Source organism: Arvicola amphibius, chromosome 5 (assembly GCF_903992535.2).
Source record: "Arvicola amphibius chromosome 5, mArvAmp1.2, whole genome shotgun sequence".
Lineage (NCBI taxonomy): Eukaryota > Metazoa > Chordata > Mammalia > Rodentia > Cricetidae > Arvicola > Arvicola amphibius.
The window spans coordinates 116,165,916-116,180,756 of record NC_052051.1 but is presented as its reverse complement, the minus strand read 5'-3'; the positions used below and the strand labels follow the sequence as shown (position 1 = coordinate 116,180,756).

The following is a 14,841-nucleotide window of genomic DNA, read 5'->3' as shown; positions in this document are numbered from 1 at the left end:
ACAATGTGAATGACACCTAACACAGGCTGGGGGATGAAGCAGAGCAGAACAAGACATAGAACCATTTGTATAATTGAAGAAAACTGGTAAATAGACAAGGCGTTACAAGAAATGTACTTTAAAAGTACAAACTGGGCCAGGCAGCAGTGGAGTATGCCTTTAATCCCAGCACTCGGGAGGCAGAAGCAGGTGGATCTCTGTGAATTTGAGGCCATGATGGTCTAGAGAGTGAGTGCCAGGACAGTCAGAGCTACACAGAGAAAGCCTGTCTTGACATCCCCTCCCCCAATAAAGTGTAAACTAGAACAGTGGTCTAAGGCAGAACAAAAGAACACAGGGAGGAAAAGAAGTAGAAGAGAACAAATGAATAAATAAATGAAGACGGGCTCAAGAAACTCACGAAAATGATGACAATTCCAGAACAGAGAAGCAAGGGAAGGGCCCTCTACCTGAGACCGGAACAGAACACCCAGAAGATTAAATAAAAAGAGTCTGTAAAGAATTGTACATGTTTTGTCTGTAGCTATCCTCTATCTGCTAAGTGGGCAACCTGAAACCCCAGCAGCCAACAAATGCCGTTCACCAATGTGTTTGATACCCACAGGCACTGTATGCCCTGAGAGAAACCTCATAGGCAAGTTAACAAATTCAGACAAGTTCACCAAAGAATTCCCATCAGCTCTCTGCCCCCTTCAGAACAAGCTGGCTCTATGATAAGAGGTTTGTATTCACACTCCCGCCAAAACGTTTGAGAAAACAAAATACTACATGTCTTGTATTTACATGCTGACATTTAGAATTTGCCCAGAAAAGCAATAGTCGACTATTAAATTCCTATCAGATTGACTCATTAACTTTAAGAGAGCTTAAATGGGGCATTAAAAAAATGGTAGATCAAGATCTTTAGCAACAGTGCTACCCGTGACAGATAAGCCCAATGAAGATGAAAAGAAACAATAGCTTCAAGGTGTGGGCTGGAGCCAAGTGGTAGACGATCTGCCTTGCATGTCCAATGCCCTAGGTTTAACTCTTAAACTGGAGGGAAGTAAAAACTGGCATAATATGGAAGAAGATGTTAGTACTAAGGATGGAAGGCAACACCAACCCAGATGACTACTGCCGCCAGCCTGGAAGTCAGCGAACAGTAAAGTAGTCTTGAAACACCAGTCACAATTTTTTCACTCCATCATTACCGTTCCTCCTTGCTCGATACAGGGGTATTCAGTGACCAACACAAACACATCTCTGTCTGGGGAGAGCAAGAGGCAGAACCAACTGTTCAGGCAGAGTCTGCGCTCGTCATACTGGACTCTTTGATCAGTCTTTGCTCAAGAAAAGTAGAATATCCTTGCCTTGTGTTCAGGAAGACAACCATTGGGGTTGGGGAAAATGTAGACTAAATTTTATCCTCTGAGCTTATTAGCCTCAATTTCTTCATCTACAAGTCAAATCAAAAACTTCTAACAAAGCCTGGTGTAGTAGCACACACCTTTAGTCCCAGCACTTGGGAAGCAGAGATAGGTGGATTTTCTGAGTTGGAGATCAATTTGGTCTTGGAAAACAAAACAAAAAAAAAGAAGGGAGGGAGGGAGGGAGGGAGGGAGGGAGGGAGGGAGGGAGGGAGGGAGGAGGAAGAAAATTCTCAACAAATTTAATCTAAATCTCTAGTACCTGACACATATTAAGTGTTTATTTAACCGCTACTGCTATAAAATACTTTAACAGTAGACAATGTACTTTACACAGAAGCACACTAGAAACTGAACAACATCCAGTAAGCCATTTTCCTTCTTGATTTAGTATCTGATGATCAATGTAGCTCAAGACATTTTCCTATCAAACACCTAGATGAGTTCTATAACTTCTCCTATTTTGTTCCACTGCCCATTTACATTAAAAGCTCAATTAATGGCCAGGTGGTGGCACACACCTTTAATCCCAGCACTCAGGAGGCAGAGGCAGGCAGATCTCTATGAGTTTAAGGTCTGCCTGGTCTACAGAGTGAGTTCCAGGACAGGCTCCAAAGCTACAAAGAGAAACCCTGTCTTGAAAAACAAACGAACAAAAAAGTTCAACTAATGATCTTCTATAGGCACTGAATACATTAAGATATCCCTTGTTCCCTTTCGTCCTTCTCTTCACGTATTTGTGTGTGTTGTGTGTCGCATGTTTATATGTACATGTATTTGCATGTGTGGGACCATATATCTTTGTACATGCATGCTGCTGGGAATCTTTCTGGATCATTCTTCTACCTTATCCTTTGAGGCAGGTCTATTACTCAAATCCAGAACCCTCCAACTAGCCTCGTCTCACTGGCCATCTTGCTCCGGGATCCCTTGTTTTCACCTTACAGGGCTCGATTAACACAGGGGCTGCCACGCCCACTAACATGTCTGTGGGCTCCAGGGATCTGAACTCCAGTACTTGTGTTTGTACAGTGCTTTGACTGCTGAGTCATCGCCACATCCCTCCTGCCTCAGTTTCCTACCCTGCCCTGAGATAAAAGCAGCATAAGGAATGAAGTTTTATTTGGCTCATGATTTTGGGTCATAGTTCAGCACTGTGGAAAAATCAAGGCACCATCGACTTGAAGTAGCTCTCACATTACATTCGCAGTCAAGAGCAGAGGGCAAGGAAACCGTACGTTCGTGGTAGTCTCGGCTCCTTTTCTTCTTCGCATTTAGTCCAGGGCCCCCGCCAACAAAATAGTGTTGCCACATTCAGAGGGAAACTCCCCAGTCTCAATTAATCCAATTAAACTCTCACCGGCTAAGCTAACCTAGACACGCTTTATAAAGGCTTCCTGCCCAGGTAATTCTACAGTCTGACAGTCAAAAACAGACACCATGCAGCCCGTGTTCTTACCAAAGGTTGCACACTACTCTGCAATTTGCTCCATTTGATAGAGCACGGACACCACAAGAAAACCTGCAGAATCAACTAAACTGGGCTCATAGGAGCTCACCAAGACTGAACCACCAACCAGAGCACATACATGGGACTGGCCTAGGCACTCTGCACATTATATTACAGTTGTGCAGCTTGGTCTTCTTCTGGGACTCCTAGTAGTAGGAGGAGCTGTTTCTGACTCTGTTCCCTGTTTTTAGGACCCTTCTCTCCTACTGGGCTGCCTCATCCAGTCTTCATAGGAGAGGACATGCCTAGTCACACTGCAACTTGAAATGCCATGGCTGGCTGATATAAACGGGAGGCCTTTCCTTTTCTGAAGAGAAAGGAGAAGGAATGATGGGAGGGAGTAAGAAGGGAGGTTGTGGGAGGAACTGGGAAGAGTGGAGGAAGGGGAAACTGTCACTGGGATGGGGAAAAATAATTAATTTTAAAAAGTAATAATAAAAAAGAAAATACCATTGAACCAAAGGTTAGTCACTTTTTGAAGGCTTCCACGCATATTCCTAAAATGCTTGCGAAGCAAGAGGACCAACCAACATACCCGCCAATAAAGTCATTTAAAACAGAATGTTTTCAAGTTGCTGTTGCCACTTAAACAGAAGACTAAGCTCATAGGGCCAACAAATGAGCATGTGACAGAGAACTCTGTATATACTGCATCTCCACAGCTCTTGTGGTCTCTAGCCATCTTTACTAAGAAGCACTATTTCCCTGCCTGGGGTCTGAAATGGGAAGTGCTTCATTCAAACTTCCGGGTAACCATACTTCCTATCCTGGTGGCTTCCCTAATTTTCCCCAAAGAAGCTTTCCTGCCCCCATTTCATACAGTATTCTAATAACTCTCAATCAAATCATGTTCTTTTCCCTCGGTGGGCCCAGCCTATACTCACTGGATGGTATCTTTCCTGGGAATCTGACTCTGCAGGGAAGACCGGCAAGGACAGCTCTGTGTCATCCTAGTAGTATCCAGAAGACCCTTCCTTGTTGGTTCCTGCATCCCTGGAGCTGGTCTGCCTGCCAGCCTGTGCCTTCATCTTCTCCATCACTAAGTTACACTACAGCTTTCCATGCTGCTTCACTGTTAAACTAAGAGTTTTGCTCCCCACCCCTTCAGCAGGTCACCTCAGAAGCTTAAAACAATCTGCTTAAGTGGGGGAGTGGGGTTGGTGGTGGAGGGGCAGGCCCAGCACTACTCTGTTTCCTTGAATATTTACTTGAATGTTTTTCTTTACTCAATTTTTGAAGAGAAAACAAAGCAAACAAAGCCCGGTTTTCCTGTCATAAAAGCTTTTGGCAACTGTGGCCATTACGGGTCACTTAATATTTTATCCGTATCTTCTGGCAAGGGCTAAAGACAGAGCTCAGTCAGTAGTGTGTTTGTTTCTCGTCTATCTACAATGTACTGGGTTCAAGCCCCAGCACTGCATCAAGCAGGCATCACTGTGCACACCTGTTAGTCCAGAAGGCTCAGAAGTTCATCCTTGGCTGGGTGCGTGAGGCCAGCCTGGGCTAAAGACCCTGTTGTTCGTTTGTTGTTGTTTTAGTGATTTGGTAAAGTCTTCATTTCAGAAAGAATAAAAGAGAAGAATCTGTTTCATAATGGCTAATGGCTTTCAATCAGTACAAGGGAAAAGGCTCGCCCTTTTGTCCACCCAGAGAGCACTGCTCTGCTCCACTCATCTCCTGACACTACTGTAGTGCATGGCAGGGCTACCTCTCAATTTTTTTCAAGTAGATTTTTCTAGAGCAAAGCTGAGGCCAGAGACAGGGTTTCCTTTGTACACTGGGGCACCCGAGAAGGAGTCTGCTTTAGTCTTAGGCACCAAGGGGATAATCAGGTTGAAGCACTTGCCCAGCAGGGGTTTCCTTCTAATCCCATTGACTTTGCAGTACAGGTGCCCTTGGAAGAGGTGATGAAGCACCTTGCTGTTGGACTGCAGCAGGGGAAGTGCTGCTTTCCACAGAGGCTGCCCAGGGCCCTTCAAAGAACAGTATTCCCTCCCCTTCCCAGTCTTCCCTCTCAGAGAGCCACAAAGGAAACAGTTAGCAAGCCATCCTCCTCCTTTGCTATTGCCATTTCAGGGCTGCAGACAGTGCCAGGGGCTTTCTGGCAGCATTGGACTCTCGGTTTGCTGAGTATTGAGCAACTTATAAGTGGTGACTGGGGCTATCATCTTAATAAGAGCTGCGACCACCTGAGATAATGCATATAAGAGCACCACGGAAAGTATGAAGCCTTGTTTAAATACAAGAGGTCACTACAGCCTTGCTAATGTTGCTCAGGAAATAATCCTCTGAAGTGAGGCCAACCCAGCATGCCCAGGGCACCTCCTGGTGGCTCAGGCCTGAAGTGGCAATTCTCAAAGCCTTCCCTCCTGCCCCCCACTCTGACTATAGAAGATGACCCAAACATTATACTTACTCCCTTCATTCTGGCTGTCTTTGTTTGAGTTGTAGACCTGGAAAATAGAAAAGGAAATTCACTTTGTGTGCATTTTATACCAGCCTACAGATTCACTGTAGAAAACCTCAAGACAGAAGGCAGTTTCTGCATCCCTCATGAGAACACCCTAAGTTCTTACTCCCCAGACTACACTTAGCTGTTCTCAAATAAGCACGAGTCAGAACCACCTGTAGAACTGTGCAGTGTGTGTGGTGGAGGGGGAGGGGGGTCAGCTGACCTTTTTGAAATGGCAAACAAATTGATCTGCATATATAAATTAAAAGAAGACAATGTAAAGATGGTTGCAAATCAGTGATTACTGACTGCACACCAGCCAATGTCGTAAGCATTTCACAAGAACTATCTCCAGCTACATAAAAACCATGCTTGGCGAGAGCAGTTGCTACCACTGTTGTACAGCTGGAAAACGTGAGGCTTACAAAGATGGAATGGGGTTTTTACAGGGAGCTAAAGGCAAAGCGTGGGCAAAGATACATTACAAACTGTCGAGTGCTAACCCTGGGAATACCAGTGCCCTTTTACTCTATCAGTGGATTTGAATGTTATACTGAGAATGTATTTACAACAAAACTCCTTAAAGAGTTGATAGAAATCATAAAAGAAAATGTGGTTTGATAGTAAAAAGGGAAGTTTCCCACTATGACATGCTGCAAGTTATTCTGCAAAGGTCAGGACAATACGTTCAGGCTCTGAGTGCCAAGAGGCAAACATCATTATTATGTTGCTTAAATATCAGAAGAGAAAACAATTTTCACAAAATTAAAAACACAACTTTTGAGGGGAGTGGAGAATCTAATTAGCAGAACCAATATTAATATTCTTTGCCTGCGCTGCAAAGAAAGGCTGGTACTCGGCGTCCCTCGAATCCGGTGACAGGTCTCTATCATTTGTCAATTGCAAAAAATTACTCTGTAAATACCACATGTGACCCATAAGACTCGCTTTTGTGACTGCCACAGACTGCCTATTCCTGAAGTGCTGTTGCTATTAGGAGAAATGCAGTGAAATCTCTGCTCAGGAAAAGAAAACAATCTTTACCTACAAACCCTCCTCTGTAGGTATAGAAAGGCATGGGGTTAAACTGGCCATCATAACTTAAATACCTACTTATTTAATCAACCATCCCCAGGGATTCTGTTGGCCACGCTCAGCTAAGAAACGTTAGTTAACTCCTAAAAGAACTAAGCCAAACATTTCTGAAAACGCAGCATTAAGTTCCCCCTAAAGTTAGTTTTCCACTAAAACATGTAGATGGGAATAGCTAGTCAAGAATGGGGCAATGGGTTCACCTTGGACAGAGTTGGCCTTACCTTTTTTGGGTCTCTGTCTCTATAAAAAGAAATTGCCCAAAAAAGTCTCAGGATTATCAAACCCCAAATCCAAGAGATCACTTACTTTGTTTTTATATTTATCACACATATTATTATATTTATTCTTTAAAGAAGACTGAAGCCACATAGCGCCTTCACAAAGACTAGATGACAAGCATAAAAGGAACTTCAGCCCTTAAGAAGGATGCTCTGATACCTAATTCAGCATCCATGCACACACTTAAAATCCTAGAGACAAAGCATCAAAAGACTTCACCACCAGTCACTTCATTAGACTAGATTCTCATGTCCTCATCTCAGAAATGGGGGGTGGTAATAGCTGTTTGGCAGACTCCTCCGCAAACTGTGAGTCTGTGTCAACACAAGACGAATGAGGGCGCTTTGGCCTGATTCTGACAATAAGAATGGCTCAACCATCACAGAATTTGGGGGAAAGAAAGAAACCCACAAAGTCTAGGGGAAGGCCACCACCAAGGCTGTGCTGATTCCTATCTGAAACTAAAGCATCAAGTGGTTCTCTGAGCAGCCATTCATCACTGGCATAAATGAACTGCCTGGGCTGGATCAGCATTTGCTAATGGATCTCCATGGCACTGCGAGGAGGTGACAAAGGAACTAAGAGAGCAGCAGGTAGCCAAATGCCATGTCCTTTGGCTTCCATGGGTTTTATTCACGTGGCTATCAAAAAAGGGATACTGGTTTTGAATCTTTCCCAGTCCCCTGCATTCCTTTGCCTGGGTTAACAAGTGTTTACCAGCCAGGCAGTGACTTAGGTGTTGCGGATACAGATGAGCTCTGCTCACATACAACTTTCCTACCCATGAAGAAAAACATGTACAAATATGATTCCTTCAAACATTGCAAGTACAATGAAGGCCAGAAAACAAGGCAGTGTGGGCCATGTATGGTGAAAAGCTCTCCTAAAAAGAAATATTTCCGTGAATTTATGATAAAAGGGGAGCTCCTTAGAAAGGCTGAGGTATCCAAGTCCAGCAGGTCTTGAGAAAGGAAAAAGACCTGCCTGATGGAGGAGGAAGGTCAGTGTGGTTGGCAATTACTACACAGCAAGGAAGCATGAGAAATAAGGGCAAGACTATGAAGTTCAGTTGGTCCTATCAGAGCCTTGTTCAGGGAGGGAAACGGGTGATCAGGTGACATCCAGAACCAGCAACCCATCACGACTACATTCAAGAAGCTTGGAAAGCAGAGCAAGGGAAACACAGGAGGAGAGAGCATTTTGGCAAAATCGTTTGTTTTTCCTTCCAGTTCCCCTTGATCACTGCATTTCTCCCATTCAATTCAAACATTCTATCCAAGAGAAACTTGTTAAGATTGTAAATGGCAAAATCCAGAAGGAACAGTAAAACACAGGGCTTTCAGCCCTTCTTAATTAAGAGGCAAATCCATGCCAAATTACTTTCTTTCCAGGTTTCCTGAGTCTCGGGAGACCCCTGCCTGGAACACCCAAGGACTCTTTGAGCTGGAGAGGTGTGATCAATGAGCCAAAGACGCCAGAAGCATGCTCTACCCAACCCTCCAAGGCCAAGCCATTAATCTCTGTCTGGTCTGGTAAATGAGCCAAAGACAATGAGTTTTGAAATAAGGCTAACAAACCAATCCTGCCAGGACTATGTGATCATATCGCCCAACAAGGTAGACTAGGGCAGGCAGCAACCTCACCATCATAGGAACCAGATAGAGGCTTGGGAGCAGCACTATAGGATGGCTTTATATCCCAAGCACTTACCAAATGTCAAACATGATAGCACCCAATTCTTGAAACAGCAAACAGATTAGCTTTATTGTTACTATCACTGTACAGGTTTGAAACCTGAGGCTCAAAGTGTGTCCAAGGCCACAAAGCCACTTAGGTCCTCTGCAAGGATATTTCAGTCCCCTTTACCAATCCAGGTGGGAGCAAATGTATGTAAGCACTGTGCCTCCCGAGTGGTCAGCACTGTGACTCATACTAGTAGAAGAAAAGGATCTCCACTGCACTATTTAAAATGCTTGGCCAGTTCTGCCTTATCCTTCTTTCATCTATCTCATGGCTGCCCACTAACATCATACCGAGCCTCGGAGGCCAGAACAATGTCCTGAGTTAAGAGATCTCTTTGCCTGTGGCTTTTGTCTTGTGACTAGCAGTTATATTGGGTATGTGCTTTCGGGCGTGCCTCTTAAGAACTCTGTCTTCACAGGGGAGAGCCCAGCTCAACTCAAGGGAACAGAGAGGGCAATAGATGAGGCCCGAGTTCTGGCTCACAGGGATGAAACAGTGCACCAGTGCAACAGCACAGGTGAAGCTGAAGTCTGTCTGGCCACAGTGCTCCACAACCCAGGCACAGAAGAGTGTCTGAACCCTGTGGCGCTAGTGACTCTGAGGCAGGCATGCTCTGAACATGAAGCCTTGGTAAACAGCCATGCCAATGAGTACTTTATTTTCACATATGTTTCTAGAGAATAGAAATTGCATGTGTTTATCATATCAGAGTCCTCTGTGAGTCATTAAGAACAATCAGATGCCCCCAGCTAGTTCCTTGGGCAGCTGAGGAGAGGGAGTCGGAAAAGGCCAGATCCTATAGCCATACTGATGAATATCTTGCATATCACCATAGAACCTCCACCTGGCGATGGATAGAGATAGAGACAGAGCCCCACGTTGGAGCACTGGACTGAGCTCCCAAGGTCCTGATGAGGAGCAGAAGGAGGGAGAACATGAGAAAGAAAGTCAGGACCGTGAGGGGTGCGTTCACCCACTGAGACGGTGGGACAGAACTAATGGGAGATCACCAAGTCCAGTTGGAATGGGACTGATGGAACATGCGACCAAACCGGACTCTCTGAATGTGGCTGACGGTGGAGGCTGACTGAGAAACCAAGGACAATGGCGATGGGCTTGGACTCTACAACAAGGACGGGCTCTGTGTGAGCCTTGTCAGTTTGGTTGATCACCTTCCTGAACCTGGGGGGAGTTGGGAGGACCTTGGACTCTTTGGCCTGGAGAGGAAGGAAGTTGGGGTATGGGTGGAAGGGAGGGGAGGGGAGGGGGAGGAGGAGGGGAGGAGATGGAAATTTTTAATAAAAAAAATGAGGAAAAAAAAGAACAATGCCAACAGACGTAAGAATTTTAAGCATTCTCTAGGCGTTGTCTGATTCTGTCCTCATGCCACCCCAGTTATTCCCAGTGTCGACTGTGAAACTGAGGATGGAGATGCCTAGGGTTAGTTCCTGGAGATGAGGAAACTACTAGGAAAAGTCCAGTCTGTCTCCCAAGCCCGGGCACTCACCCACAAGTGACACAGAAGACAAGGTGGTGACAAAGGTGAAGTGGTATCAAGGGCAGCAGAGCAAGTAAGTCACGAGAACAACTGGCCCTGAGTCAGAGAGAAACTGAAACTGAGAACGGGCTTCAGACTCTGGCCTGATACACCTGCCACGGGCCCGTGCAGCCCTGGTCCCTACTGTGGGAGTGACCCCACATGTCCTCCCCGAACCAGTGAACTCCATCCTGACATGATCGCCACGCCAGCAACGCAGGACTTTCACCTGATCACAGGGCCCTGTGAGTCCCCACGTCCTTACCAAGAAGCGACAATGGGGAGACAATTGAATAAATTAGAAGGCACAGAAAGCCTTCATATGTTTTCTCTGCAACAAATGTGATTTTGCAGTAAATTCTCTAAACTGCCAAGCCAATTCAATTTACATGTCCCCAGAGAATTAAAAGGAAATGCAGAGAGTCATTTGGGTTCTCAGAATGTTTCTGTGTGTTACCTTTCAGTGCCATTATCTAAGCCGTATTGTGAAGGCACAAACAGGTACTTTTTCAAAAATACACAAATGAAAGCGTATGTAAAAACAATAATTAGGTGAACCAACCTGAATTTTCCTCTGGACAAATAGCTGTGCTGGTACTTGGCCACACACTTCAGATCAAAATCTGTTCAAATGAAGGCATCAGAGAAATAGGCTCACAGACAAACTTATTTAAAACTATCGGTCCTATATAAATTGTACTATTTTACCCGAACTCAGTCCCAAACTCTGATTCCATAAGGCTTCTACCAAGTAACCTAAGATATGTAAAGCTCACCCCACCTGGACATTCCTCTATGTATCAGTGTGGGGGTCCAATAAACAAAGTTATGAGTCAACATCTTAGAACAGCCCTCAGGCAGGGTCTGTATCACTAGACAGTATCGGGTCCTTTATCTGTGTGACATAAAGAGTCCACTGTTACTAAAGCCTATATTGTCTGTCTGTCTGTCTGGGACAGGGTCTCTCTATGTAGCCCAAGCTTCCCTAGAACAAAGCCTTATACAAAGAACCCTGGCAATACCACCATTATTCTCCTCCTCTTTACAGGTTTTGCTTAAAATAGATAAATAAACAGGAACCATCTCTGCTTTGAGAGAAGTTACCACTTAATGGGTAAATGGCTAAGGACAGAAGTGTAGTCTGAGTTACCTAGTGGTGCTGATCTCATTAGCAATGTTATACATCTAATAGACACTAATTTAAAAAGTAAAGCGAAAAAGAGACCCTCTAAGGCCAATTTTTACACAAAATATTCTTAATTCTTTCACACAGCTTCCCCAAATAACTACAACCCACCAACTTCTTCTCCACCTGATTAGATGACAGGCCCTGTAGTATGCATTTGAGTGAGATAATTTACTTTATCCTTGAGCACATGGGTACCACCATGCCAGCTGCTTCACAGACTCACACAAGCCCCTTATCATCTCAAGCTAATATAGGCAGTAATTTCCAAAGCTGGAATAAAGTAGGCTGGGCCCTCTACACTAAAGTCTGTACTCAGCCACAACTTCTATACTCAACCCAGCTTGGCAAATAGCTTGGCGATTGACAAAGGGGAAAAAAAGCTAAGCAGTAATTAAAATGACAACAATGCCACTATTATGTAAGCACAAGATTTCTACCCATTTAAACATGACAGCAATTTCCCAAGCTTCCAGTTAATACAAGGGTGGCAGTAAATAATAAAAAACCATGATCAACCTGAGACAATCTAGGACACACACACACACCCCAGCCAAAAAAATCCTTCCTAAAAATGAAGAGTACACACACACACACACACACACACACACACACACACACACAAGCCGGCAACAATGCCAAGAGGAGGGAGGGAGAGGGATTCCCAGCACTGAACCACACTGCTATACCCAGCAGACTGGGTACAGACCAGTGTAGATCAGTGTAATGACACCCTGGGAAGTTATCAGTCAGGCTCCATGCATCTGTGGAATGCCACCCATAAAATTTTCATAAAAACAGGAATTGTTTAGATCAGGAAGACCTTTCTTTATGGGGTGGCCACATGGAGAAACGTTCAAGCAGGGGTAGATAAAGTTTGAGCAATTTAGAATAAAGAAGGATGTCTCACTACTAGGAAAAACAGAGTTTAGAAGTGGGAAGTTTTCGTGTCTCCTACTCCCATCACAAATACCTTCAGGCTGAGTGACAGACATGCTCAAAATGCAGAAAGAAATGGCTCTTGCTACTCTCCCATTTCTCAGCTGGCAACCTCACCTTGATGCTCCCATTCCAAGGCTGCAGGGTTGCACTTGCTACTTAGGGAGGCTCTCAAAAGTAAGGCCAATAAAAACATATTTGATGGTACTTTGCAAGAATCTAACCCTGAACAGGCACCAAATCCCAGCTTTTGCCCTGAAGAACTACATGTATACAGGGTTAGCCATGCTGCTCAAAGAACATTGATTAAGAGGATATGTTTTAAGTACAAGGAGTGAAAGAAATTGTTTTTGTTTGTTGGTTGGTTTTGATCCCTGTGTTAGAGTTGATGAGCACAGAGTTTTGTCCAGACCTTAAAAAGAAGCTGGGTCTACCATTTGCTGGTGACTGTGTCTCATTCTTCTGGCAAATTTTCTAGGAATCTTTACTTGACAGGAGAATGTAAATATAGAATTCAGTACTTACTATAAGAAAATAGAAGACAGGTTTTTCTTATTTGGTTTAACTCAAGGTTATCAAAATCCCTCACAAAGCTATTTACTCCCTATGGGGCATTGCTGCAGGATGTAGAGCCAACATGCAGCAAAGAGGGTTTCAGAGTCCAGAGTGGCACTGGGGAGGTCTGGGGTGGGGGCTGAGGAAGGGGCTCTCTGCACAATGGTGCAATCATAATCAAGTCCAGATTCAGGAAGTCTCATAAAAGGAGCACAGCAGAAGTTGACCAGATGCCGGACTCCTAAAGTCTGGTGACAGCCCCTGCAGCCTTTGTGTACACCAACAGGACAGCAGCATGGCACACGAAAATCGCTGCCTGCTGGTCACCATGGTTATGACAAGGATGCTAGGTAGAAAATAAACTTGGTTTCCCATGAGTCCAAGTATCACCAGCTATTTTGTACCTTCAGAGACCAGAGGCTCATCTCTTTGAATGATTCTTCAGGCACATAGAGAAAAGCAAAGTGCTCTGAGCACCTGCAACTCACACAACTGCTCCATATTTATATTTCTCTTTTACCTGGGGTCCTTTACATCCCTAAAGAACCACAGCCCCCAAGTTCATATGGTTTGAGTTGGGAGACCCTGACTGCATCTTCTTGTCCAGCCATGTGACCCAGACTCTAAATTCCAGTGCATGGGATTCATGCCAAGTGAAATCCATCCAGCACTATTTGATCTTGATTGTACTATTTAAATAATAATAATAATAACCATTGGGAGCAAAGGCATGCTGTATTGCTAAGAGAATGGGATACATATCGAAAGCTTTATGAACAACTTGACTATTGTGGGAGTAAAACCTGAGTAAAACAGGTCAGTAAATGGAAGAAGAGCCGCAACATGAGGGTATTCTGGATTCCAGTATTTATATTCAAGCCTATTTATCTAAATATGTACAGTGTTCATCACTGTTCTTTCCACAGTGAGCCAATCATATCTTAGTTCTTTTTAAAACTTACTTCCAAGAGTTGGGGGGAGGGAACCCACAGGAAAAAAAAATGTCCCATTGCTATCATTTATCTGAAGCTAATTCTTTACCCCATTTCTTTTTCTATTGCCCTAAGTCGTATTTTCTTTGCTTGTCACCTGGACCTTGACATTGGCCTTCCCTCAGAACTTACTGGCTCCACTGTCTCTGTTCTAATCTAATCTAACATCACTCTTGTAAGATGTTTCCCTAGAGCACAGCTTTGGTTGAAGAAAAGACTTCAAGATGTCACAACATCAATGTTCAAATTCCCAAGGGTTGTCGTGCGGAAGAAAAAGAGAAGAACATTCACTTTCCCAAATGAAATGCAGGTCAAAGGGGAAGTCCCAGGAATGTAGAGTGGTAAACTCTCTGTGTCCTCGGTGGCACTCTTATGGAACTGGGCTTTTCTTCATCTATTAGCAGCCCTTGGTACTCTGGGCTGGTACAATGTTGCTGCATTTTGGGGGGGTTAATCATTGGATAGGCCTTGGGCAGATGCCAGAACAGGAGGGAATTAGTTTTAGTGAGGCAGTCAGGTGGTAGATGTGAACTGTGGGCTTAAGAGACTTCACGCAATACCTGGCTCCACCACTTTTGAGCTCTGTGCCCTCAGAAGATCATCTGACATTTCTGAGCCTGTTTTCTCATTGCAAAGTAGACCTAAGTAACACAACTTTATGAGAGCACTGTGAGAATTAAAAATAGCTCTCCTGGGGCCTTGGAGGCACTCTGAAATGTTATTTGCCTTTCCCTGCTCCACAAGGCTTCCTAGCTCCCTTGATGGTCACACACCACCCTAATGGCTCCCTTCTTTGACCTCTTATTGTCCTTACAGTTGCTTCTACAGAGCTTAACACTTCTAAATACAGCTTTCCATTCTTCATTATGTCCATTCTCCCTTGAGGAGAAGATCATTCTACATTTCTGTGTGCATAGGGAGTAGGGTGGAAGGAAATGGCACCAAACGCAGTACCAAGCACAAAATCAGTATTGAAGAAATCACTAAATTAAAGGACCGGAGCTTGATCCAGAGGCAACTTCCTCTCTTGGGGTCCTTACTTTGACTGGGAAGCAAGGGTACGGAGTTAGGTGAGTACCTTCCCACCCTGAGTGCTGCTGGCACTTAGGCCTCTCAGTGAGAAATCACCAGTTAAGATGATGTC

General features: G+C 44.4%; 1 protein-coding gene across 4 annotated transcripts in view; it reads right to left on the bottom strand.

The window, feature by feature from the left end:
* Positions 1-14,841, bottom strand: part of Arhgap26 (Rho GTPase activating protein 26) — a 394,170-nt gene that overhangs the window by 174,765 nt on the left and 204,564 nt on the right. For all 4 annotated transcript variants that reach the window (XM_038329860.2, XM_038329861.2, XM_038329863.2 and 1 more), the window contains exon 12: positions 5,336-5,372. In XM_038329860.2, coding sequence (XP_038185788.1) covers positions 5,336-5,372 — 37 coding nt within the window. The remainder of the gene's footprint in view (positions 1-5,335; positions 5,373-14,841) is intronic.